General features: G+C 41.3%; 1 protein-coding gene across 6 annotated transcripts in view; it reads right to left on the bottom strand.

Annotated features, from left to right (window-relative positions):
* Positions 1 to 26,337, bottom strand: part of nrxn2b (neurexin 2b) — a 686,688-nt gene that overhangs the window by 371,514 nt on the left and 288,837 nt on the right. For 5 of the 6 annotated variants that reach the window (XM_055058558.1, XM_055058564.1, XM_055058563.1 and 2 more), the window contains 5 exons: positions 24,523 to 24,684; positions 18,175 to 18,613; positions 14,950 to 15,333; positions 11,857 to 12,060; positions 7,412 to 7,438 (listed from right to left, as the gene is read on the bottom strand). In XM_055058558.1, coding sequence (XP_054914533.1) covers positions 7,412 to 7,438; positions 11,857 to 12,060; positions 14,950 to 15,333; positions 18,175 to 18,613; positions 24,523 to 24,684 — 1,216 coding nt within the window. The remainder of the gene's footprint in view (positions 1 to 7,411; positions 7,439 to 11,856; positions 12,061 to 14,949; positions 15,334 to 18,174; positions 18,614 to 24,522; positions 24,685 to 26,337) is intronic. The other variant, XM_055058560.1, reaches the window with a different exon arrangement.

Genomic DNA, 26,337 nt, shown 5'->3' with positions numbered 1-26,337 from the left:
TGTTGTGTGTTCTCGAGTGTGCCTAGGTCTCCTGTGCTAAAGGAAAATGTATATTTGATGCCTGCTTGCACACACATTTGTATTCTGGTAGCTATCGGGGGCCACGCAATCTTTCTTTTCCAGCGTACTTGCTGGGCTCTGTGGGAGGGGGTTGGCTGTGGTGCTTTGACATGACAAGATAAATGCAGTCGATAGGCTCTCAAATTGCAGATGTCCACCACAGGAATACACATTCCAGCGGCGGACTGACTGAGAGGACGACTGATTGTTTTGAAGAAACAGGAAAGGAATCTTTGCCGGTGGTTCAAGAGACTGACAACGCAAGTCGTCCCTTTCCACTGTCTCCTTAATAGTTTCTCTCATCCACCATCCCCATTTTTTTCCTCTCAACTCTGCTTCAATCTCTGGAGAAGGATATTGGGGGGGATGCTGATTCATGACTTAAACAGCATTTTACAGCCTGTTGTGGCATAAGGGTGTAATCCTATGGGACAGTCATCAGTCCTGTAAGGCAGCATGAGTGTCGACAGGTCCAGGCTGCTGCCGGTTCTCTCATTAGAGTTTCTGTAATGAGTCCGCATCTGAACTGTCGCCAGTGCCACCAAAGGACCGAAAAGAGGCAAACTGATTACGGTCCGAAGCGATGCTTCTAAGACGGGCGCATGCAGCAAATCCCCTGTGCTCTATGCAGTTGAAATGAAGAGCTGATCATGATCAACTATGTATGTTCGTAATATTCTGAGAAGAAATAATTCTGCTGTTAGGTAAGAGAACCAAAACTGGAACAAAAACTGCCATAGTACTATTAACATGATAAATTATTTTAAGGTGAGTTTGAGCTGAATGTGTACTGACATGGGGAGGGGGCTTGGGTTGATTGTCTGAACATATTATGGTAGATGGGGCAGAGGAAACATAATTGGGCCCTCCAACCGTCAAGTTATAATGAAGAATATTAATAGTTTGAAAATAGGCCGGTTTGTGAGAAAAACTAAAGGAAATATTTAACCCGTTTAGGCCAAACGTGTTGGCGACAGCACAGTCAAATTTGCAGTACCATAGTTACGTAACACGTTGAGCTATCTGAAAAATTCCAACAGTTTCTGAAAGGGAAGACATTGCGCTTTCCAGCCAATATCGAGTTATTACGGTAATTTTACTCCCACCATAGCAGGAAGTGAGGGGCACTCTTTTAACAGAAGGTAAAGTGCAAAAATAACTGCTAGATATTGAAAGTTCCCATTAGTATGGATAAATGGATAATATATATTTACCCACAGGACATTTAAAAAACTTCATACAGCTGAAATATTCCTGGCAGAGATTATGAGCGTGGTACCCCCTAATGGCTAAATTATGTGAAACATTTTTGCTACTGTTCTTTTCTAAATAGTTTTTTGTAAGTCTGACTGCTGTCACACTTGTACTAACAAACGATTCAGATTTCAGGAAATAAATAAAAATACAAAAAAATTGTAATTGACCTGCTGTGTGAACATAGCTAGGTGGCCAATCCACTTTTATAATTGTGATGTTAAGGTTCTATGATGATCTCACTAAGAAATACATTTTACTTTGAGCTGAGTAATTAGGTCCACTCAATGATCTTCGTAGAGATCTTGCCTAACTGATGTTTTTTCAGGTAGTGGTAGTTTGTGACCCTGTGAGGAGAACGTATATGGAAATTTCTCATTCAATAACACTCCAGGACTGATTCAATCGCTAAGTCTGGGTGTTTTAAAACCCCAGAAGAAAAGTCACCATTATTACACTTTTGTTTGAAACAGAGATGTTGTGAGGTTACAACACTCAGTCTTACAAGGTTAAGGAGGAAAATTCAAAAATCTATAAATACACGATGGAGCAGAAAGGAGTGTGAGGAGGCAAAAGTAAATCACTTTTTCAGCAATCAGAAAGAGATTGCTGTAAGGTCGATGAATTGATGCAGTATGCTGATCTTTTTCACATAGATATATTGTTATCAATTACCATTATCAGACCAATATCTGGGACAGAAAGAAAAATCTCACATATCCCCAGCTTATGTGGTTCTATTGCATTGTAACAGATTTGAAGGTGGTTTCACTTGAAAATGAAGGTTCACCTGCTGCCTTGACAATCCAAGGAAAATCAATTAGAAAATTGTTTTGGTTTTAACTCAGAAATTAAAGTTCATCAGTTTGATTTAACAAGAGACAAGTTGTCTAAACTTTGTTTTTTTTTTAAGTTCTAATGGGTCATTAATCTTCAATTATGAGCTGTTATAACTGAATAATGTAATATAACAACATAATGATTTCACAATATGCAAGAAAACTGCTCACCTAGTTGAACAAGCACAAATTTTGTATTATTTTCACTCACATCTTTAAGCTACAGGAACAACCTCAATGTAGAAGGTTTTAATATTTCATTCTATGTTTTGACTTGCATGAACAAAATATCGGGTAATGCATTTTATTAAGCATCACGCTGAATTCTGCTCAGAAACATTTATTTTCAACAGAGCTTAAACAATCTGAACTAGTATGCTCAGCCAGCACAAACTGATTGTTGCGTCAGAATGAACATTTACCTTAACTACACACAAGAGGCACGTCAATGTGACACACCCCCACCTCACTCACAGTGCAACACAGGATACAAAAACCGGCAAAGACTGTCAGAACCCCGGCGGAGCCGAGCTGCTTCTGACCAAAACCCGCTGGACTTCCACTCCAAAGCCAACAGGTTCTGTGTGTTTGCTAAGAAAGAGTCGCTGGGAGCTTTCATCAACATGAACGAAGTCCTTCTCACGTTTGGCAATTTCGAAATAAATGCAACTCATACTCCAGATTATATCATAGTCTGGAAGATATAACATGTTTGAGTTTTTGCCAATAGGGGCTGAGATGATATAAACCGACCCTACAGGACCAAAAGTACTGAAAACAGGTGTTTGCAATGACACAATCACTGTTGGTGAGGATCAAGTAGGGAAAAAACACCAAAAGATCCACTGAATTTCTCAAAAAGAGGCTTTCAAGTCCATTTTTAACCTTTTTATAAACAACATGTCTGTGAGGAACTGTCTGTTTTGAAGTGAGTACTGCAGGCAGATAGGCCAAAGGGTATGACATTAGCAGACGGCGTGCATGCACCCCCACACACTGTCCATATGTCATGCCAAATCTCATCTCGTCGCGCGCTAAGAGAAGGTGCTGCTGGCGGCTAAAAGGCCACCTTCCAAACAGATATCATCAGCCAGATACCCTGACCCGACAGCAGCTGAGGGCCACGGCTCTGCTCTCCACAACATCATGATACATTAACTGAGGGGGAGATGGGCCGCAATGCACAGAGGCACGAAGGAAACATGGTTGATGCATCAAAAGCAAAAAGAAAATGGAAAAAAAAAATCTCTAAAGTCTCAAGATGGTCAAGAAAGGCTGGAGTTGACATACTATCTTTTCATCAGCAATGGCCGTTTCTACGGAGTATTTTATTGCACCTCTGCAATAAAAGGTGACTCATGAAAAGCACACGCTTGTCATACTGACTGTTTATAATCTTGGATAAGCTGACGGTTTGATTTGCATACAAAAATATGAAGCTTCAGTTACTGCAAGACTCTGAAATGACTATAAATCAGATTGATTATGCATATTTTCTGGCCTATTTTGTGCCCTCTGTCTTCTCACCTCATTTATCTTTGCCACAATCAGAAACACAACCTCACGTCCTTTGTCATTTCGATTCCACTTTTGGGATATTTTTACAATCATATTCATGCCACAATTGTATGGCCTGCAACTATAAAGCTCTGTGGTGCAACTGATGATTACTCTAGTAATTGATTGGTCCGGAAATTAATTCATTAATCGGGTTTTAAATATTAACCACTTAAGCTTATTTTATGAAATATTGTATAAATAATTACTATGTTTTTAGTTTTTTTTTAAATAGGAAAATGTATTCATGCCTGAAATTCAGCACCAGCATTCCTTTGGGGGACGCTTTATCGATTTTAGCAAAGGATGCTACTGCAGCTGAAAAAGCCTTTTAACATCAACATATGAAAAGCTCAACTCCTTCTGCTTGACTTACCATCAGTACAGTGAAGGGTTGATTTGCTGGTCGTTATTTTTAATTGACTAATTAATGACTGGAGAGCAAAACGTTCTTAGTAGATTTTTTTCCCCACAGATTTTGAATTGGATGAAGCTAAAATTATACCACTTGAGTAGTTCTGAGTAGAATGCATTTACAAACAAAGATGATTTTATTTGTGTCAAATGCAAAGGGTGCATATTTTTGTAAAGTTTTGGCTTGCTTATTTTTCTGAATATGTTAGAATTGGCCTTTTTTGAGTCTGCATACTCCCGATAACAATCAGTTGATGATTAAATTGGTTGGCGAATATTTCAATAATCGACTCAGAATGATTCATCCAATTAATTGTTTCAGGCCAAAGATGAAGTAAAACAATTCCTCAAGGTTTTGAAAGGACAGCGGATATTCAAGTGTGCAGAAGTTGTCATGGCGATCCTTGGCCTGGGTGGGCAAAAGTGTCACATTGCAACTACCCTGGTGTCAATAGTTTTTTTTTTTTTTTGCATTTTTCTTACTAGCAAAAGAAAAGGTATAGTTATGTTCTTTCCAACGTAACTGGTGAAACTGACATCAGTTATTTCATTATTTAAGAAAGAGGGGAAATGATTTTATCCCAGACGGACATTTTTTTCTCGAAATGTTTAAAAACAGTTATTTTATTTACTCTGGTTAATTTTCCACAATTTTACAATTAGTTTTAAAATAATAAATATTAAAGCATGGCAAATTAAATAAAATGAAAACAGAAGAAATCTATTCAGGGCCAAACATTTTCAGAGCTCTGTAGATAAAATTTGCCAAGTGTTTGACTGACATCTAGTGGTTTAACAAGGGTACTGAAATCTTTCCACCTCTTTCTGACTGGGTGCTGTGGTTCATAAAAAGAGACTTTGTCACAACTTTCCTGTGCCCTGTTTTCTTTTTATTAATATAGAAATTGGCGCTAATGCAGAAAATGCAAAAGATAACAAATTACAGAAGTAAGTAACTTGTCCTGCGCAGATATGGATATGGATGGATATGTTAATGAACAGTAAAAAAAACCTGTGTAAAGTGTAAGACAGTTGTAATTATAACTGTTCATCCATTTCATCCATCCATTTCTTCCGATTTTTCGGGGTGATCCTGGTGGTGATCAAGATGCGGAGCTGTGCACTGACCACCACTTGGTAGTGAGTTGGTTCTGGTCTGGTGGTGGGGGAGGATGCCAGTCAGACCTGGCAGGCCCAAAAGTGTTGAGGTTCTGCTGGGAACGTCTGACAGAGTCTCCTGTGAGACGGAGCTTTAACTCCATCTCTGGCAGAACTTTCAACACATTCCAGGGAAGGTGGGGAACATTCCCCGGAATCTCTGAGTGGACCATGTTCCATGTCTCCATTGTGGAGGCAGCTTTTCGGAGCTGTGGCCGCAGGGTTGTTGGTGCCTGTCGCTGTGGCAACGCTCGAACTCATGGTGACTGATTTGTAGGCTGATTACATCATAGTGTGGTGACAAGGCCTGTCTGAATTCTAAAACTCCTTCAAATGCTTCCTTCTTTTCCTCAAATTTGAAGCATGAGTCCGGTGTATCCTTCATGGTCCACCATATCCCATGATTCATTGCAGGTCCCAACCAGGCGTTCAGGCAGAGCGTCAATGGCAGTGAAGAGTGACAATTTATTTAGCTATTTTACACTTTAAATGACACAATGCGATTTGGTACAATGTTTTAAGGTGAGAATGTAAGTGTGTAAGTCTCAAATATCTGCTGAGTTCATCAATACATCACTTAATAGCAATATTGCTCTGATATTTTTGGACATGTCTGCTGCCGCTGTGTGACCTTTTTAAACCTTGAGCCCCTGCCCTCCAAAGGTCTCTGACGTGCCCTATCTCAAGCCTGAACACAGTAAGCTTAAAGAGCTGCTCTTCTCTCACAAAAAACAATGGCGGATATCATTGTGTTGTGTGTTGTGTGTGTTTTTTTTTTTTTTTTTTGTTTTTTTTTGTACTCACCAAGTTCAGCTTAACACAATTCCTGATAAGGAATGTTAGCATGGGTGACAGAAACGGGCTACTGTTTCCAATAAGCTGGAAGCTATGGTTACTATAGTGGTTTAATCTAAGGATCAAATGCGCTTGACAATTCAATGAAGTGTTGGGATCAATGCGCCATCTAGCTGCCCGGCATGACAACTACAGCAGACTCGGTATTGTCTCTTCTAAACGTTGAGCCTTATCCCGATCAACATCCCAAAAATACAATGTAAAATACCAATTACAATAATAAAAGACTGACATTTGGTAAAAAACAAAACAAAAAAACAAACAAATAATAGCACTGTATTGATAGTTGATTGTGTAAATTGAAAGCTCAATGTAGGAAGAAAACTTTAAAAGAAACAAAACTTACGCAAGAAACTTCCCAATTAGAAGAACTCCACTAATTGCTGCCTCCTCAGATGCTCTTAAACTCATCGTGTCAACCCCCCGCCCCACACATTTCTGTTTCCAAAGAGCTCATTAAATCAACAAACATACACACACACACACACACACACACACACACACGCTCACAGAGCTGCAAACATGAGGTTTTCTCTATTTTCATCACTGTACCTGAGCACCACTTACCTGCAGGCTAGTTGTTCAATTGTCAGGGGCCATGACAGAATTAACAGTTTGCTATCATTGTGTCTGCATGAGGTAGAAAAACATTAGCTCCCTCTGAAAAACAAGCAACACGGCAGGCGACGCGGCGTCTCCGTGGAGACGCAATTAGCTACCTGGGGGCCAAAGCTACAATTAAAACAAGCAGCGCCTGCGTGCACAGACATGCGGGACCCACATTCTGTGGCCTAAAATGGTACGACATAAAGTCGAGCTGGCTTTTTCTTCGACTGATTTTTTTTCTTCTTCTTCTTCTAAATAGAGCCGACGGAAAAATTCAAATATACTCATAATAAGAAAGAGGAAAAGATTATTTCAAGGTGTCGCAAGTGGAACGTTACAGGGTGAAAAAAAGGCCGCTGATTATATTTGCGAGACATTTGCTAAAGCTGTGACAGAAAGGGTAAACATTCAGACGTTTTTAAAGAATGTAGAAAAGAAAAGATTAAAAAAGACAAAAAAAATATTTTGAGACGAAAGATAAACAGATGGACGAAAAAAGAAGTTCATGGAAATTAAAGGCAACAGAAAAATGAAACGTGAAACACACAAAACGTGAGGCGGTCGTGAACTACGATGACACGAGAGCGAAGAGAGCGCCGACGCACAACTCAGGAGGGTGACACAGAAACGTACACATTTTAGTCAGAAAAATGGATAGAACCACTTACTGAGGCTACAGTCTATCCTGATACAATCTGGCGGGAGAGATAGCGAAATGGTGAGAGTAGGAAAGAAAAATAGAAACAGGGGAAAGAAAGAGAAAATAAAGAAAGGAGAGAGAAAAAAAACAAGACATTTTACATCCTTCAAGGTACATTCTGCAGACAACCAAGCATTGTTCTGAGGCCACCATCCGGGGACAGGCTCTTAGTCAGGATCACCCTCTCGCTAAAACGCCCAACATTCATATTTTATCCCATCCAATGAAAGCGCAGGAGAAGGCAAGACTTACAGCTCGAGGTTTTATTACTGTTTCTTTGAAATATTTTTCATATTAGGAGGCAGGATGTGACTAAATAACTACTACAGAGTGAGATTAAAGGGAGAATTTTGCAGGGCGGTAGTTTAATCCTCACTGTGAAACCTCTGCATGTTTAAACCTCTGCATGTTTAAAAGAACACATTACTGAAACTGTTAAATGCAAATGTTTTTGTGGTGTGCGAAGCGTTTCGCCTTTTATTTAAACCTGAACTTCAGCCCCGTTTCCTGTTTCTTAAAGCCCTGTTTGCCTTCTGCAGCACTTTGATTTATGAGAAAAACCCCAACAGTGTAAAAGACAGAAAGGGTGATCTGCACAGCCCAGCCACCGCATGCCTGCTGCACACGTGCACAAAATATGGGAAAACTCTTGTAATTCATGATTTTGCCCTTGCTTTATCAAGCAAATGATTCTGCTTGCTTAGCTGAGAGCCGCTAAGTAAAGGGAATTAAAATCCACTTAAGTGTCAATTCTTTACATTCTGTGGATTCGTCTTTCAGTTTAGCTGAAGCTTCTCGTCGTGAAACACGAAGCACGTGTGAAAATGGCATCATGGCTCGGTTGTGGTCTAGAGCTGTCAACCGCTACAGAATAGTGGACACAAACAGCCAGAGACCAGCGTCACCGCGGAGACGAGTGACAGCAATGCAGCACAGTGAGTTCGTTGACCCGGGTTCTGTCTGGACGAACCGGGACTTGGGTGTTTTCTTGAAAATTTTCAACATTTTAAAATATGATTAATCTCTCTGCACTTAAAGAAAAGAAAAATAAAGTTAACCAGTATGAGTTGCTATTAAGAAATGACCGTCTGCTGCAGTTTCTGTCCTATTATAACCGTTGTTATTGATTCATTACTTTTGGATCAGATGAATTTCCACCTGATTTTTTGGATGTATTTAACTATAGTAAAGAAAATCTTTTTCTGTGAAATTGTGTTGATTTCTTGGTTTCCTATTTTTAATAAATTTGCGCAGACAAAAAAAAGCTTTCTTTTTTTTCCGAATCAGCTCTGTTTACATTAGAAATTTGTGCAGAACTTTGTCAGCAGTGGTGCTCGTGTCAAAACACACGGAATTTGTTAATTGTGGTGCTTTTATTACATTAGAATCAGAATTGAAAATCACACATGAAAAGTTTTGTCCACACAATAAGCCATCAAATCATCCTCTAACTACTTCCTGTTGTCTTCTTTGTGGTTTGTGCCAGCGGCAGCCGCCGGTTGTCGATCATGTGACTCGTGTGATGTAAAAAAAGTGTTTCTGTTTCTAGTTTTCCAAAATAAACCAATTTCGATACGGTCCCCCCAAAAAAATCACAACCAAACATTTTATTACCATTGAACAAATTTGGTTCCTAAATGTCAAATTGTGCAATCAGTGGAAATGCCACTAATTTGAAACAATTTGGAATAAGGCTGAAACATAAAACGTGGAAAAACTGAAGAGCAGTGAATAGTTTGTGGACTATGTTTGAAAGAGTCGGTAGTGAAATGAAGCCCGGTGCTTTAGCGGCCTGGCCGGACTCTGCAGGTCGCAGCATGGCTGCAGCTGCTCCAGCTGTGAGCTGGTCGCTCTGGCTGTTTGATCCGAGGGCCGCAGACATACAGGCCATTGAAGGGATGAAAAGTTCCATCGTCTGAGCTCTGGCCAGATGAGATGTTTGTGAGTGAAGGAGAGATGAAGAGAGAGAAGGTGGAGGAAGCGAGAGAGAAGGTGGAGGAAGTGGACCTGCAAATGATAAAGTTTGTTTTTTCACTGCCATCTCATTGGATGACTTTAGCCTGACGCCCCTCTGTCAGGCTCGTCAAACACTGACTCAGTGTATGAAAGGGTAGCAGGTTACCCATGTGAATATTCCCTCTAATGAAACAATATGGAGCTAAATTAGTCTAAAAAAATTCACGAAGTGTACAACACGATTTGTAAGTGGATGACATAATTAACAAGTATGTATGACACGTCAACATTCACCGATCAGATATTGATATCAGTATCGGCCCCGATATAAAAAAAAAAAACAATTCTAGATGGGGTATCGGTGACAATGTTTACGATCCATGAGGGCAGATCTATTCAGTCTAATTCTATGCTACTATTCATGCTTTATTATTTATTTTATGTTATATTAACGATTGCACTTTCTGAATCATTTGAAAGGTTTGTTGCAGTTTATTATTTACTCTACATCGGCTGTTTAATTGCACTGATTAAATACAATAAAGCTGTTTTTCCATGTTTGACCTACATTGTGAAGCGGTCGGTGCATTTAAGTGTGAATTGTCAAATACATTTGTAATACAGCACAAATATCCAAATATTACAGAATTAAAATAGTAATGCTGCATTAAAGGCAGGCGAAAGTCTCGGATATTTGAGCATTAACCAGGTTGATTGGAATAATTGTGTTTCTGTTTTGGCCCAGGAGCCGAAAACCACCGTAATAAAAGACATGCAAGTTACTGCATTTTCAGAAATATTAATTTTGTAGGCTGTGCTCCAAAAACACACTAAGTTAGATGGAAAGGTTCTTCTTTTCCTTGAAAAATGTCCAAATCCCTGAAATCTAATGAGAGCAGCGGTGCCATCTTGTGGCAGCTCCATCACAGGCTGGAGTGACTAATTTAGCTCCATAAAACAGAAACGGAACAAGTCTGGCTTCCAAACAATCCAACTTCCAAAGTGTTGTCTTTGTAGGATTTCACTGACCTTCTCTTAAAAAAAAAAGATAAATTTGAACTTATTTTATAAGTTTGTCGGAAATGAGAGAATTTATGAATTACATTGCGAGTGAGAAGTGGAAATGACCTTCCTCCCAGCTAACTCCATAAAACCATGGAGAGAGAGAAGAAGAGAAAGAGAGAGAGACAGAGAGAGAGAGACAGAGAGAGAGAGAGAGAGAGAGAGAGAGAGAAAGATAGAGAGAGAGAGAGAGAGAGAGAGAGAGAGAGAAAGATAGAGAGAGACACACACAGAGAAAGAGAGAGAGAGAAAAGAGAGAGTGAGTGAGAGTGATAGAGAGAGAGAGAGAGAGAGAGTGAAAGATAGAGAGAGACACACAGAGAAAGAGAGAGAGAGAGAGAGAGAGAGAGAGAGAGAGAGAGAGAGAGAGAGAGTGAGAGAGATAGAGAGAGAGAGAGAGAGAGGTGCAAGTCACCCTGAGGCTTTTAGAGACAGGCTGAAGGGTTGAGACCCAGGGCCAGGCCATGGATATTATTAGAGATGGATCTTTTTGACAAGGTTAGGAGATTGAGAGCCCCATGAAGGAGGAAAAAAAAAACACTGAATGGAGAGGGATTGAAGAATATGAAGAGAAATTAGAGGAGGGTGGCTCACCTTGTGGACCGAATGCAAGGGATGCTTTTATAAGCAAGATTTTTCTCTTTTTGCTTTTTTTTTTTTTTTTTTTTTAAGCAAAGATGCAATCAGTGGAGAAAAAGTTTCTAGATTTTTTTTCCTCAGTGTTCTTAAATTGCCTGTGAGCATTCTGGTTATTCATTTTGAATACACAGTCAAGCCCCAAATTAGGCAAAACACCTGCAAGATACAGATTTAAGGTCACTTGTCATCGTTCGACCGAAACATTTATTTCAAATTTACAATTGAGAAACTACGTAAACATCAGGACCTTCTCATAACTGCTACCTATCTACTTTGACTGTCACTGATGATGAGCTCCGAGTGTTTCAAAGACCTCCATGTCATCACCCTGATCTTTAACTTTCTTTGAATATGTTGCAATGGGCTTTTTTTCTTTTTTGACTGCTCTGCTTAAGTCAACACTTAAATAATTACCACATTAGTTGATTATTTCATGATTGATCCAATTTTATTTGGGATGTCCAACTAACTCCAAAGCATGAAAAGACTTTCAGTGAGAATAAATATGATGGGAAATTACAATTTTATGTTAACCCATAGACCTTGGACTTAACTGTAGAAATTAGACATTACAAAAACAAACAGGCACACCGGCAGACAGGTGTGTCTATTTTAGGTAATGAACTATTACATTTTTTGCACTGTCAAATTTAGAAACTTTTCTCCATCATTGAACAAGAATTTGATATTTAACAAATGGGGAAAGAATGGGGGGCAGGGGAAGGAAATGGAAGACGATGAATGAAAATGGCCTACCGAGGTTGACAGTGAGTTTGACCCGGCCTCCGTCCAGCTCCAGCCGCAGGGTGTCCGCTGACTCTTTGGAGGTGGTGGCCATGAGTAGACCGTATGCCCGCTGCGACATGAAGCGCAGCGCCACGTCCTCGGCCTCCGTGTGCATGGTGATGGGCATGATGATCTTCAGGTACATGCTGCCGTCGTAACTCAGAACGGTTGCCTCTGCACAGGAGGGAGGGAGGGACAGGGTGGAAGAGGATGGGACATAAAGAGGATACGATGATTTGAAAGTGTAACCCAAATGGAAATGATATTCTAATGTCAACAGCCATGTGCATTAGGTGAACCCAACAACTTTTTGTCAAATCCTTTCATGGTACAATTGCAATCTTTAATGGATTATCTTTCTATTTTATGTGTTTGGTCAAATTTCTTCCTTTGCTCTTGTAAATTATGGGCTGTCAGGGCACTAGGGCACCTCCAGTTTTTGGAGCAAGTTAAGCCTGGTGCCCCTCAGGCTGATAATACACTGAGGGAAACCCTGATTTCACCCATTGGCACACAAATGATGATAAGCCACATTGTGGCACAGCTGCCTTGGGCCAGCCAGACTGACATAGGCAAGGCTGCTGTGTACCGGCGCCCTCTGACCACCATCAGCAGACGTGGTGGATGGTGTTTCTTGTCCAAGGACACAACAACACAAATGTGATGCCATACAAATTGTGGAAAAAAAACAACTACGTAGTACGCTTCATAAGTCTGTCCTTTACTGTGGCAAGAAGAACGCCACTGTTCATGTGGAGCAATGTGAGAGACTATTGAGGCTAACATTTATTTATAACAGATCTAAATTCAGCTGCTGCAAGACTTAGAATCTAATTATCAGAGATGCTCTGTATCCAATCGGACTGAGTTGGATCTGTTTTCCAGACACATATTAGCAAAAGGATGAATAAGCTTCAATAGCCTCGTGTTGGTCTGCAAGGTCTAAAGAAAGGGCCAGAAAACTGCAGGAGTAAGATCCAACACACATTGCATTCATTTCTCCATCTTTACAATTAGAGCGTAATACTGACTTATAAGAGCAGAGAGATTTGTGTTTATTTTTGATTGCATTTCAGAATGAGGGGACAAAATGTCAAGCATGGCTTGTCTTCGATTTGCAGAAGGGACACTTTAAATTTGACATGCAGCTGTGATTAATGCACTTATAATGGAAGTTGCCTAGGAGACTGACAGTTCCCCTAAGGGCAGCTCTTATCTAGCATGGCGAATTCGCATGTTTCACCACAGCCCGACGTGAGTCACTCACATCAGGTGTTCGCACGTAGAGCACACCATGTTCTAAGATGGGAATAAAAATCCCACTTATGAGCCAAGATTCAGGTAAAAACAAAGTGCTGAACAAAGCCACCTTCTGGCAAACATACAGCTCAAAACAATACAAATAATAATCATTTTTTCAGCATTAAGAAGTCTGATTTCTTCAGGCAACCCTCGACGCCGTCCTCTGTTGTTTCTGTTCTGGTCTGTCTGTATACAAATGTAATTCACTGACTCAAAGTCTCTGTGTGGGTGGTTGTTAGCGAACTGCCTTGCTCCTGCGGTAACACTGAGCACCACTAGATGGCAGAAGAGCGATATGGAAAGCCCACCTGCGATCCGAGCACCTGAGGACTAAACTGCGAACATATCACCCTTCAAAATGAAGAAATGTCATCGTCTGCTTCAGCTGTCTTGATTTGAATCCAATCTCTGTTTCCCTCATTACCCTCCTTGTCCCTCAAACTCTTGATACTGCCATGCCTCGCTTGCCTCCACAGACGTGCAAAAGGAAAAAAGAAAGAAAGGAAAAGAAATTCCCCCCCCCCCCCCCCCCCCAAGAAACAGGACTGATCTTCACAGAGCTGCTCAGAAGCAGTATGGTCCTATTTGACTAGCTCACCCTGCGGCGCCCGTGGCGTATCACCCCCACCCACCCGCCTTGGTTTGTATGACAGGCACAGATGGTGGCAATAAGCCCGGCTGCACTGCCACACTGCTGCCAACCTCCCAGCCTGGCCCCTGCTCAACCACCGGACCCCCACTGCAACTGAGCCTCGGGCGGCAATCGGTTCAGACACAACTCCCTCTGGAGCTTTCACTCCCACCGTAACAGCAGCCGCTTAATTATGTCAACGAGCAGGGGGAAAAAATAAATATATTTATATGTAAGCAATAAAATGCTGTTGAAATGTGTATTGTTTGACAATCCAAACCTGACAATTTCAAAACTTTTTCCTAACGGGGCAGTATTATGGGTTTTCCAGCCACATAGTGCTATTTCATAGAACAGTCAGTTATTATAAAAATGCTGTATCAAATATGACTGAAAAGAGATTTGAGTTCACCTGGAAATTGGGCCTCTGTCTCTTTAAGAAGCTTCTACGCTTTCTGAAACTCCACCTTCAGGAAATCATCACAACAGGGCTCCTCTATTAATCCTTTAGCAACGTTTTTACCATTGATTCAGTGAGAAGTATCTTCCATAATGAGCTCAGCTGATGTTCCACCAGGTGTTTGCTAATTGCTGCTGGCTAGTCTGTAAGAGCTGAGTGGGGAAGTCGCAGTGGAGGGCTGCTTTGTGAGACAAAAGCTCAGAAACTTGAAAACTGGGAAGCTTTGAAGGCAGCGCAAGTTTCAGCCAGGCTTTTTGCACAGTTGAATGGTTGCCATGGGAGAGTAACAGATTTGTCAAACACGCATTAATGAATTAAGTCAACACTCCAGGTATGATTTTGATGAGGGAATGCCATTAAAACATGATGTAAAGCTCATAAAGCTCCTCTTTGGACCTGCAGTCTCCAAGTTGCCTACTCCTTCAGACTAGTTAGCAGGAAGTAGCAAACACCTGGGGGAACCACCGGGTTTTTAAAGAAACAGATGCCCAATTCCAAGCCAGTTTATTGCGATATCAAACTTGTTTTCAGTCATGTTTGACATATTTACAACAGCAGTAGGTGACATTAATTACTTGTTTGATGCTATAAAATGATATTATGTAAACATATAATATTATCTCTTTAACATCTATAAATATCCCGCTATTTTTTTGTATGCGATTCTTACCTATCTCACAGTTGGTGCCCAGGTATCCCGTGCCAGTGCAATCACATATGTACCGGTTCCAGCCCTCCTTGCACAGGCCACCGTTGCCACACGGGGCACTGCTGCAGCGCTTCTGCAGCTCGCGGGTGCAGAAGCTGCTGACGCCCAGAGCGCTCTGAATCTCAGCCAGTCGGCGGACGTCGCGGCTCTTGCCGTCGATGAACAGGTCGCGGACGCAGCCGACGTATCCGTAGTTCAGAAGCGCCGTCCAGACCTCTGGCGGCAGGATGAGGTCCGACTTGGACTCGGGCAGTCCACCCAGGTACATGTCACTGTCCAGGTCCAGGATCTCACTGCCCTCTGGGGACAGGAAGGGCATGCTGCGGCTGTTGACGGAGATAGACCCTGAAGGAGACCAACACAGCCAAGGACACGAGTTAGAGTTAAGTAAGGAGGGGGAAAAGATCTCCTATATGAACAAGGGAAATTAATAATCTGCTGTTTATTACTTTCTATTATGTAATTTTAGACAAAATGTAATTTATATGTTTCACTGTAGAACAATCCATAAAAATGAAAAAAAAAAATTCCGGAGAGGCTGAAAAAAAAAAAAGTAAGTGGGGAATAAGTGCGAGAGGCCAGGAGGCGGAAAAATTAGGGTCGCACAACTAAGACAGGAGAAAGAGAAGGGAAACAGGACAGAAGACAGAAGACTGTGTGAGCACATGTGTGTGTAATGTCTCTATAATAGGCTAAATAGAAGAGAAGGGAAGCAGAATGCAGCAGGGAGTGGGTGAAACAAAATGCCTCCTCTCCTTCTGTGATTAACGACTCCATCTTAATTTTCTATTAAAAGCCAATTACAGCAGGAGCAGCGCCGGGATCGCATGCGCGCACCTACACACCGGCGCTCCTTCACACCCTTTCTCATTATGCCGCACCGTTAGGAGGTGGTATCATGTCCACAAGGTGCTTTAACGCCTACGGATCATTCATCAGACGCCACGGATTGAAGAATACTCCTGGTTGAATCCAGAGGCACCTCAAGACATCACAGCCATGAAAAGCATGGATACTTTAAGTGGTACAACAAGTGGTTTTGTTTCTATTGTGTGCCATGGTGGAACATGAACAGAAAGCGTCATAACTGTCTGTGAGAAACAGATTTGCCTGTAATCATGCACTCCTAATCTGATGATCCAGTTACATGTTGTCCTTATCCTTAGAGATGTACGAAATATTGGCATCAACATCAGTATCGGCCGATATTAAGACTTATTGGTCTTAACATATAAGTATAAATGTTTTGATATTAACAACCAATATTTGGCATTGGCATTTGTTTGGGATAGTGACAGCAGCTTTATTTCCATGGACTATTATAGAACTGCACAAATTGAAATAGCGAAAATTAACCCAACCAATCGAAGCATGCCACTTTTGAAAAACCTAAGTTTCAAATTGTAGGACGAGTATGTTCTTTCAGCCGTACTGAAACAGGTGTATTTCGAAAACTACAACGGAAACATTTTTGTCATGTTACAAAAGTCACATGATCAACAGCTTGATGTTACTAAGGGCAAAAACCTAGAAGAAGATGGCGGGAAGTAGTAAGAGGACGATGGTTTGTTTTTATGTTTCTCAGACAACGTGCAACTGTTTACATCCGTCGCCGCCATAATTTTTGATGACTTGTCACATGAACAACCTCAATCATGTGCGATTTTAATCTCTATTCTTATTAAATGGAAACACAGCAATTCAAAGTGTCGCTTTTTTCACACTAGCAAAATATCAACAAGGACTGGTGCAGATTTGTCATGGAAATGAAGCTAGTGATTGAGGTGGAGCACCGGATTTGTGTCTGTTTATCTTAAATAGACAGACAGTGGTCAGTGTGTTGTCATTGTTTGTCCATGTTGTTAAAAAGGTGAGGAAATAATATTGATGAATATCTGTCATTGACCATAACACCAATTTTAATATCAATATTGAACTCAAGTTTGTATGTTAGCTCGTTTCTGTCCTTATGCTGTAGCATTCTCATCTGGAGTGTACAGCCCCTTATTGTTAACCCAGTGGGACCCTGTGTTCTGGGACCCTGTGTTCGTCTCTCTAGATGTTGATAATTCTGTTTTTTGTTTTTTTTCAGGGAAATTTTTCTTTGCAAATTTCTGACAAATATCGTTGCCTGTCGCTGCCAATTTGTCTGTCATTTCTTTTGTCATACGCATTGCTTTTTTCAAAGCGTGTTGCTTTGAGCGTTTTGTCCCAACGCGTTGATGTCTCTCCTGGACAACCTGGCCCTTTCTCTTTGAAAATGCTAATTTTTTTCTGCACTTTCTCCAAATTGTAGGCACACCCGACTGTGAATAACTCAACAACATTAACGCCCGGAACCATGTTTTCTACCAGTTAGCCAAAGAAATTCGGTTGTGAACCAAAATCGGCTCATTTTTAATGGACTTGATCAGGCAGGACGTGTGATTGGCTGCAGTTCAGTGTGTATGACAGCAACTCTTCAGCGTGGATGCCGTAACTGAGTGAAAACTCCAAGCTAACTATGTTCAGTTCTAAGAAAATATTTTGAATAAAATAGATAAAAGGAAGCTGCACTTTGTACTGTCTGTCAAGACAATGGCAGCAGACTGTGGGGCAGCGAGAGAAAGCAAAACTCACTGTGTAGGTAAATATAATGATGTAAAACACAGAGACGGTGAAAGATCACCTTAATCCTGTCTTGACATATTTTCTTAGATATTGTTGTAATGTTAGCTGATCTCATACTGCTAATTGTTCTCTTTTTTTATCTCTTCTTGAAGTAACTGGTATTTTGTTGTTTCTTAAAACTGTGTATGTTAAGCCTACATTTCTAGCTGCTTATGTGAATAATATGTGTATTTATCATCTGTTTGGGAAGTTGCTTGCCTGCTATACAATACACACCCTTCAACAGTGCAACACTGCACTGTTGAACATAATTGTCCACCAATTATGTTCATTGTTGAACGCAATTCAACAATGAATTATGTTCTATTCCATCCTAAGAGACAGCATCAGTTATGTTTTTACATCACTTTTTTTTCAATTTCCAAAAATTTCCAAAGCAAGAAAGCAATTTAAATGTCTCTTCTTGCATTCATGCTACATACATTGACTGTGATCATCACATTTTCCAGCAACACTACAACAACAACAAAAAAGAAAATATCTGCAGCCCTGGATTATTTCCTCCTGCTTCCTCACCTTTCCTCCCTTCCCTCTGGAAATCCACATGGCACCATTCTCCGTCATTGACCTTCTTGTTGCTGGCCTTGAGCTTTGTTTTTCCAGAGCCCATATCGATCAGCAGGTATAAATATCCGTCCAGCAGCTCCATAGCAAAGTAATCGGTCTTCAGTTCCCTCCCGGGCTTCTGCTCTTTGGGCCCCTGAGGACGTCCGTGGCTGAACAGCAGCAGTCCGCTGGGCTCGGTGGTGCGGAAGTCGAAGGAGATGGAGCCCGTCTTCTTGGTGTTCCACTTTGGCAGCGAGATGAAAGCCTCTGGAGCTTCGAACGTGACTGGGTCGAGAGCTGCCACGTCCTCGCAGCGGAACACCAGGTCGCCATGCAGCGTGATCTTGGGGTCGCGGTCGATGGCCAGCCGGGAGAGCTCCAGCTTGAAGTCGTTGTTCTTGTACACCACCTGTAGGAGAGACAGCACAACAGGGGATATGAGAAGTGTATATTTAAAATGGCCCATTTTAAACATAGAATTAGCCTTTAAATATTTAAATATAACACTTAGTACCGCCTTATGAACTACAGTGGCCAGATGATGGTCCAAATACCTGATGTAGCTGTAGAAAACACTATGATCCACTCACAATAACAAACTCTACTCAACTCAAAGGGAAATTATTGAACCACTGTCGACTACAAATTCCAAAAAAACAGCTTAATCAGCTCATTTTTTCACTGATGAAGAAATGTTATGTGTGCAGCATTTCAGGTGATGCTGTTTTTTCTTCTTCTTCTTCCTATTATTATTATTAAACATCATAAACATCAATCTGCCAATGGGACTGGGATGGAAACTGGTCACTTGGCTATAATCTCATGTATTTGCATGTAAATATTAATCAATATGTTATTGATTAATTGCATATTAATCAATAACAACAACAAAAAACTATTAATGGCAGTTGTAAAACAACAAAATTGAGCATTTCTGTCATCTGCTGACATGTCGTGTGGCCAAAACTGTAATCTGTGTTCGGTCTAATATGAGCACAAAGATTGACAGCTCTAGTGGGGGCAGCCAATCAGATTCCGAGGGTAGCCAAAGTGCCCAAAATAGCTGAATGGGTAAAAAAAAAAAGGAAAATATTTTTCTCTTGGCTTTTTAGTTCAGAACTTGCATTAGGTGGACAGAACCTCTAACGAGACATCTCAGTCGGATAAATGTTTGGTTTACTGATGCTGAATTATTTGTTGAGGAGAAAGCCTTTTCGCCTCAGACTCAAACATGGAGCGACCACTCGGGGCCAACATGTTATCTGAGACGTGCCTTCATTCATTTTAATGCCCAGAGTCGGGGCTGTATGGGGGCGCACATCAATCCGCGATTAACACTTTATGAACTCCTCGCTCCAAAAGACAGAAAATGTGCAAACCATTTTGTTGCGCCGAAGAAATGGAAGCGACAAAATAAATGACAAGACAATTCGTAAAATAAATAAATAAATAAAATAAAATAATGGCTCCGGAGGAAAATCCAAAAGCAGACTAGCGTGAACGTTGCCTGCAGTCTAAAGGTATCAGAATGCCTTTGATGGAACACAAGCCTTATTGTTTGCACTTTAAGTGTGTGAACCTCTGCGCCTTACAGAGTGTATTCAGAACAAATTAGCAGCTGCAGGCGAGATAAACTCTTGTGTTTTTAGTTTTGACTTTGCTTTCATTTGTTGAGCAAACTGTACACAGCATTCGACAGACTGTCCTCAAGGTAACCCTGCAAGATTTCTCTTCTCTTTTTGTTTTTCCTGTTCCACTCCTCATGCTCACTCACACGCCTACACAAACCCGGAAAGAGTCATCTGAGTGGAAGAATACATTTTCTACATTCCCTTGTTTTTGTTTTTGTCTTTTTTCTATGCCGGTGTCAAGGCTACAATATTAAGGAGGTTGTTTTGTTGCTGCAAAATCACAGGGAAGCAACCTGCTCTTTCGACCTGATTAGTGGCAGTGTTGATTTTGTGAAGATTATGCAGCAGGCAAGGCCTAAACAAATGCATTTCATAGATTAGCAGATGAAAAGTTGGAATTTGATCAGAACGTAGGGGAGGCAATATATCTAATTTCCTACTATTGCTCTCAATCTCACTTTTTTCCTCTTGTAAGAGTCTCTCTCTCTCTGTTTCACCTCTCTTTTTTCAAACCAAAGACAATGTTCAGCAAGAGCACTTCAATGGTAGTTTATTCTTCAACTCAAGGCTGCTTTGATCATCTTCTCAATTGGCAGCTCCACCACAAAGTACTGTACACCTCCTAATGTTGTCATTAGCAGAGATTAGTCTTGGTAATTAGCCATGATAACACTAGAACTGGCAGCTAATAAGGCGTGAACTTGCCTGAAATAATGTGTAAAGAAGTGGGGGGAAAAAAGAGTGCAAAGGAGGGAAAAGCTTTAAGAGCAAGGTCAATATTTATGTGTGCCTTCATGTTTTTATTTTAGTTTCCGCAAAAGTCAGCCTGGTGGGATTCAGATAGCAGCCATGCAAAACAACCTGAAGTTCTCTCTAAAGTTTTTGATGAGCATGGTTGATGAGAGCACCAGGAATTAGCGATGGATAGCATTGTTCATCTCATCATTTCATTGGTTTGTTTTGCAGTTGCTTTTTTTAACTTCTGCAATTTCCTTTGCTTGAATTTGGTAAGTATGGGAAGTGTTTTCGATGTGCCACAGGTACAAAACACTGGCATGAAATGGCTCCTTCTTGTGTAGATCAGTTCTCCAGAGCCTTGTTAATGACCTAATTATTCTATTCAGGTGTGGTCTGGCAGAGGAACATCTAAAGGTTGCAGGACACCGGGCCTTGAGGACTGGAGTTTAACACCCCTGTTATAAACAGAAAGTATCGGCAGTTGGATGGAAAGAATAGGTAGAATGGGTTATTAGAGTTGCTGATGCTTCTGTAAACCTGATTGCTAAAAAAGGTTTTGCAGAACATCATTCAGCGAACCTTGAAGTAAAGGGACTACAGCAGCAAAGGGCCACTTCTGTCAGCTAACATACCTCTGATAGCCTCATCCTGACAAGAAATGTAAGTAAAAGTTAACTTGCGCTGTCTACGAGCTGCTGCTGGACAAGCTCCAGTAGATTTTACAGAGCAATGAATGTGAGACTAAAAGGAACTGCAGATAAGAAGAAAGCACATCAATGTGAAAAAAAGAGGACAGAATAAAAGAGAAAAAAAACAACCAGTCGTAGCGAGTGAGGGCAAAGATGAGGGCAAGCGCATTCACCCAGTGCACAGAATCAATCGAAGAAATCAATTTTTAATTTGCCCATCAGGATGGCGAAGCAGGTTGTACCAAAGGCACTGCTATGGACTTAATTACACAAAACTGTCTCCCTGCGAAAAGATGAGAGGCCGAGAGAAGAAGAAGGGACAGAGACGAGCGGAGAGAAATACAGGAGGAGTGACAAGGACAAGCAGGGCTGCGGACGCTGATGGAGCTGCTGGTGTGAAATGGGTGATAGCAAGGTCAGTGACTGGGAGAGTAATAGAGCGTCGAAGGTTTCAGGGGAGGAACAGATGGTGACACACAGAAGAAGAGTCGATGGAAACAAGACCCAGGGAAAGAGAGAGACCTGATTTCATGCTCCACGTCTCTGGGAGGAGGCTCCAAAACACACACGCACCAAGTACATCACACGGAGTATGATGATAGCATGTGGGGTGACTTTGAACACACACGAAGAAGCGCACACACCAGTCCACCAAATAAAAAAACAACAACTTCATATGATTTCAGTCTCTTTTGGTGCCTTTTTTAAACTCTCCTCTTGCTGTGATCTTCCTTTGGATTTGTGCTGCCTGGGGGGAAGGAGGGGGGTCTGGCCAACAGTATCAAAGGCATTTGACCACGGTGGCGGCATGAAAGCCTTGCCCCGGACCATAACGCCAGTGATAATCCAAGCTGTGCCACAGAAGCAGCAGCACAGGATGAAACGCACTGCGGTCTACACCCCCGCATTCACTCGCAGGTCTCCCCCCTCACTTTCAGCAGCTACAGTACTACCTGGAGCTTCAAATCACTCTGATTGCAGGTTTTCTCAAAACCCTTCTTCGTGGTTGCCCCTCTGACTCAGCTCAGCTCATGGAGTCATTAGAGCTTGACTGCAACTGAATTTGTCAGGCCATGAGGCACAAATACTGGGAAAAAGAAGTACAAGGGTTACGACTTTACTTTCGGTGAATTCAGTACTAGCTGGAGCACAGAGTCGTTCCAAATGCAGGTTTTCTCAACATCTGTAAATACTTGTGTTGGTTTCACTGGACTGAAAAAAGAAATTCTCTTAGTTTAGTTTGGCGTTTTTTGTAATCACGCATCTTTTTAAAAAATTGGAACTAAGCACACAGAAAAAAGTGGGTGTCATCAATGCTCACAAACAGGTGATTTAAAACAATATGTATGTATTTCTTAAAGTAAAACTGTTCTGATATTTCATTGGAAATTTGAGACATGACTTACTGCAGAGGCACAAACTCCAGTTTCTAAGTGATAAGAAAAACTAAATGTTCCTGTTCTGGGAGAATTTTTTCTACACTCTAAGTTTGTTCTACTAATGTTTATGTTTAGTACTTTAGGATTAGCGCACCTAACTTTTGTGTTTTGCTTTTGTATTAAACTCTGATATCTTTTGGAGTCATCTCATTGGCTAATGCGTGTGATTTAATGTCAGTGAAAATCGATCTGTTTTGCGGAGGCCTCAGGAGTTTGTTGAAGAACTCAAAAAGCACCCTGCGTACCAAAGAACTCAGCAACCTGGTCAGGGATAAATAGTGGGAACATTAAAAGCAGGGCTTTATTCTAAAACAACAACAGCTTTGACATCTCAAGAAGTTTCGTTCAATTTGTCATCTGAAGAGCGAAAGATTGTACCAAAGCTACAAACTTGCCAAGAGAGGGACATTCAGCTAATGTGACAAGCTAGGCATGCGGTGCAGGAGCCAGAGAAGCGGCCCATAATAACTCTTCAGCTTCAGGTCGCTGCAGTTAATGTTACTAGTTGTGCACACCACAAATCTGGACTTTATGGGAGTGGACAGAAGGAACAGATTGTTGAAAGGAAGATATAACAAGTCTTGTGTTAAGCGTGCTTCCAAAGGGGCACCGCACACATGACCAGAAGAAAAAAACGGGTTATGTACAAAAAGAGATCATAAATTCACTTCTTAGGCCAAATGTCAAATGCTGTGTGGTGGAAAACTAACACTGCGAATCAGCCTTCACTGTGGCGTATCGAGGTGGGTATATTTTATTTATTTCCGTAGGGACAATGAAACTAGTCAAGAGTTCATATGAGGATGGACAAAACTGAATACAGAGCAATACTGGAGGTACTGCAGACAGAAACAGAACCACAATGGAACATTTCTTGGTCAAAGCATGTTTGTGGGTTAATTGGAAAATATTTCCAGTCTCAAAACTTAAAGTTGGGGCAACAGAAGGCCCGACAACTCCATTTCCATTTCGCTCTCTAACACCGCTTATTTGTCTTCAACTCCGGTTCTTCCTGTTCGCTCTCGGTTTTCTCTCCCAGTCTCTTCATTTTTTCCCCTTTGCCATGTTCTGTCTGTACACTGACTATAAATCCTGTCTTGTCCTGATGAGAGAGAGGATAGTTAAATGCCTTGGGAGGTTTAAGACTCACAGGGGAACCTTCTGATGGCAAGCCAAATAATGAAAATGTAATTCTCAAGGCATAATTAAGTTAGAGATGGTGTGATTACTGTGTGATCCATTAAAAGTGATGGCAAAAGTAATTACGTATTCAATCAGCAAGGTTTTTATGAGGATATAAGATAGTACCATGTTGCTTTGCGTCTATACAAGCCATTACATTTACAAGAGAACATCAGTCGGGGCCATGATTGGTCTTCACGACAGCTTGTTCATCTTTGTGGTGAAACTTTGGCAGCATTAAAGCCATATGAACTGAACTGAATAAAACCAGAATACGGCGGCTTCCCCCGTCAGCCTGTTGTGGCGTTATTAATTTCTGCTGAAGTGTTTGGACTATACCGGGGTTAGAAAGTGCAAGAACAACCACAGAGGGAATAAACACTTGGAAAGCAATTCACAATGTTTTGCATCTGACACCTCCCACTCCAACATATGGGAGTTAAATCTGCCCACGCTGATGAATCTCTAGAGACTGTGTCAGTCAACACAAGGGTGCTCGCTGAAAAAATGTGAGGATGAGACTGTTCTACGATCCAACATGTTCTCACCGCAACCGTGTTATGCTGCTATAAGTACATTTTGTTGTGGAACCAAACAGATGCTGGCTGGTATTGTTTGGTAAAACAAAAATAGACTCACATCTTTAAGGCAGCCCATAAAGTTGTTGCTGACTGGTGATCCAGGCAGGTCTGCCGTGTTGGGGCTTCCCCCGATGTAGAAGAAGTCATCAGAGCCCAACATGGTGTAATCCTCCTGGGTGTAGCCGGTGGTGGTCAAAATACCATCCACAGAGATGGTCACCTAGTGCAGGCACCGGCCAAGAGAGACAGAAGTAGAAAGAGGGAACAATAGTGCAAGAGTAGAGAGTGATAAGACAGGAGAGAAATTAGAAGAAATGAAGGGGAGAAACAAGGAAGATGTTAGATTAAAAGCCAGCGATGGGCAGGGCTGTGTCTTAGGGTGCATTGCTCTCTTTGGTGCGAGACAGACTGAGGTTACTCACTGCAGAGTGCACTTGTTATAGTAAGGCTGAGCCGTGAACTCCAGTGTACTGATCATTGACGATGTTGGAAAAAGGTGAAAGAGACAGTTTGCTTCAACTGGATTGTGGATTGGTTAACAACGGGCCAAAAAACTTAAACTGGACAGGTACTTTTCTTGTAATAACACTAATAATATCCACTATCAACTACCAAATGTTCAGTTAGTTCAATTCAATTGGGCTTTGGACTTGAAGCTCATTCATTCAAAAAGACATGGTCTGAACGTCTTCCTTCTCTCTCCTCCTGTTCTGAGTTCATTTGATACATTCATCATTTTACTACTTGTTAAACGTACCAAACATAAGCCATTTGATCTATACAAGTGGCCCTGTGTTTCTTTTTCTCCCTTCTCTCCCCTGCCTGGCATAGATATTCTATAACATTCCTTTGCTGAACCAGTTTTCATTTCAGGCGCTATCACTAAAAATAACTCCTGTCTCATTTTAATTGCCTCCAGACTCTTCATTCTCCGCAAGGTTACACATTCTGCATTGAATGTTTGATTGCAGACGGAGTCGACGGTGCCAGGTTGGAATGAGGAATCAAGAGACTCAGACGTAAGCTGAAAGTATGAGATAGTGTTAACAGGCGCGCAGAAACAGGACTTGCCATATTCAAAATTCTGCTCTTTCACATTGTACAGAACAAGCCTGGGAGGCTGTGTGTTAAAGCTCAAACTAAATCGTGTAGTGTTTGAAATACTGAGTCTCTGCAATCTGATATCAATAGAGCGCGAGTAATCCAATGAAAAAGAAAGATGTTTTATCCTGGATTTGACTAAGAGGTGTGAGAGCTACACCGCTAGCAGCGCACACAAAGCTCAGGAAGATGAGACGAAACAACTGTTTTAAATGTCACAGCAGCCTGTTCACTGATAGTTCAATAACTACCTGGAGAGTGAGAAAAATGAGATGTGGAATACACTCAAGGAAAGCGCCTCTCCTCCACTCATCGGATAATACGGCAATCATTCCGAATAAAGACCTATTCTCTCCACATTCAGCTCATCACAATGCAGACCAAATTGCAGTACTTGACGGGAATGCAAATAAGTATAATTGAGCTAATTGTACTGTTGCGCTGTGTTGTCATTTCACATCATGACCGTATTTAGCATTAGCACCACCAAAACAGAGCTTTCAAACAAAAGACACAGCCAAATCATGTTGTCTGATTTGGGACCATATTGGCTGCATTGTCAATTATTTATGCTTTAATCATACTAAAACAGCTGGCTTCGCTGAAAGGAAAAAGTGCTCTCATCTCTGATTTAATATGTAATGATTCTGCGTGAATGTATAAACTCGGCACTGCCCAGGAGTTATGCACATCAATGTTTGCTTTCCATTGCGTCCCGCATCAAGCAGTGGCAGTAATACAGACATCATGACAGGAACTCAGAGAGGAATTT

Source organism: Poeciliopsis prolifica, unplaced genomic scaffold, assembly GCF_027474105.1.
Source record: "Poeciliopsis prolifica strain line A6 unplaced genomic scaffold, Auburn_PproV2 SCAFFOLD051, whole genome shotgun sequence".
In the NCBI taxonomy this organism is placed as follows: Eukaryota; Metazoa; Chordata; class Actinopteri; order Cyprinodontiformes; family Poeciliidae; genus Poeciliopsis; species Poeciliopsis prolifica.
Note: the sequence above shows the minus strand (reverse complement) of the source record. Positions and strands in the feature narration are given on the sequence as shown.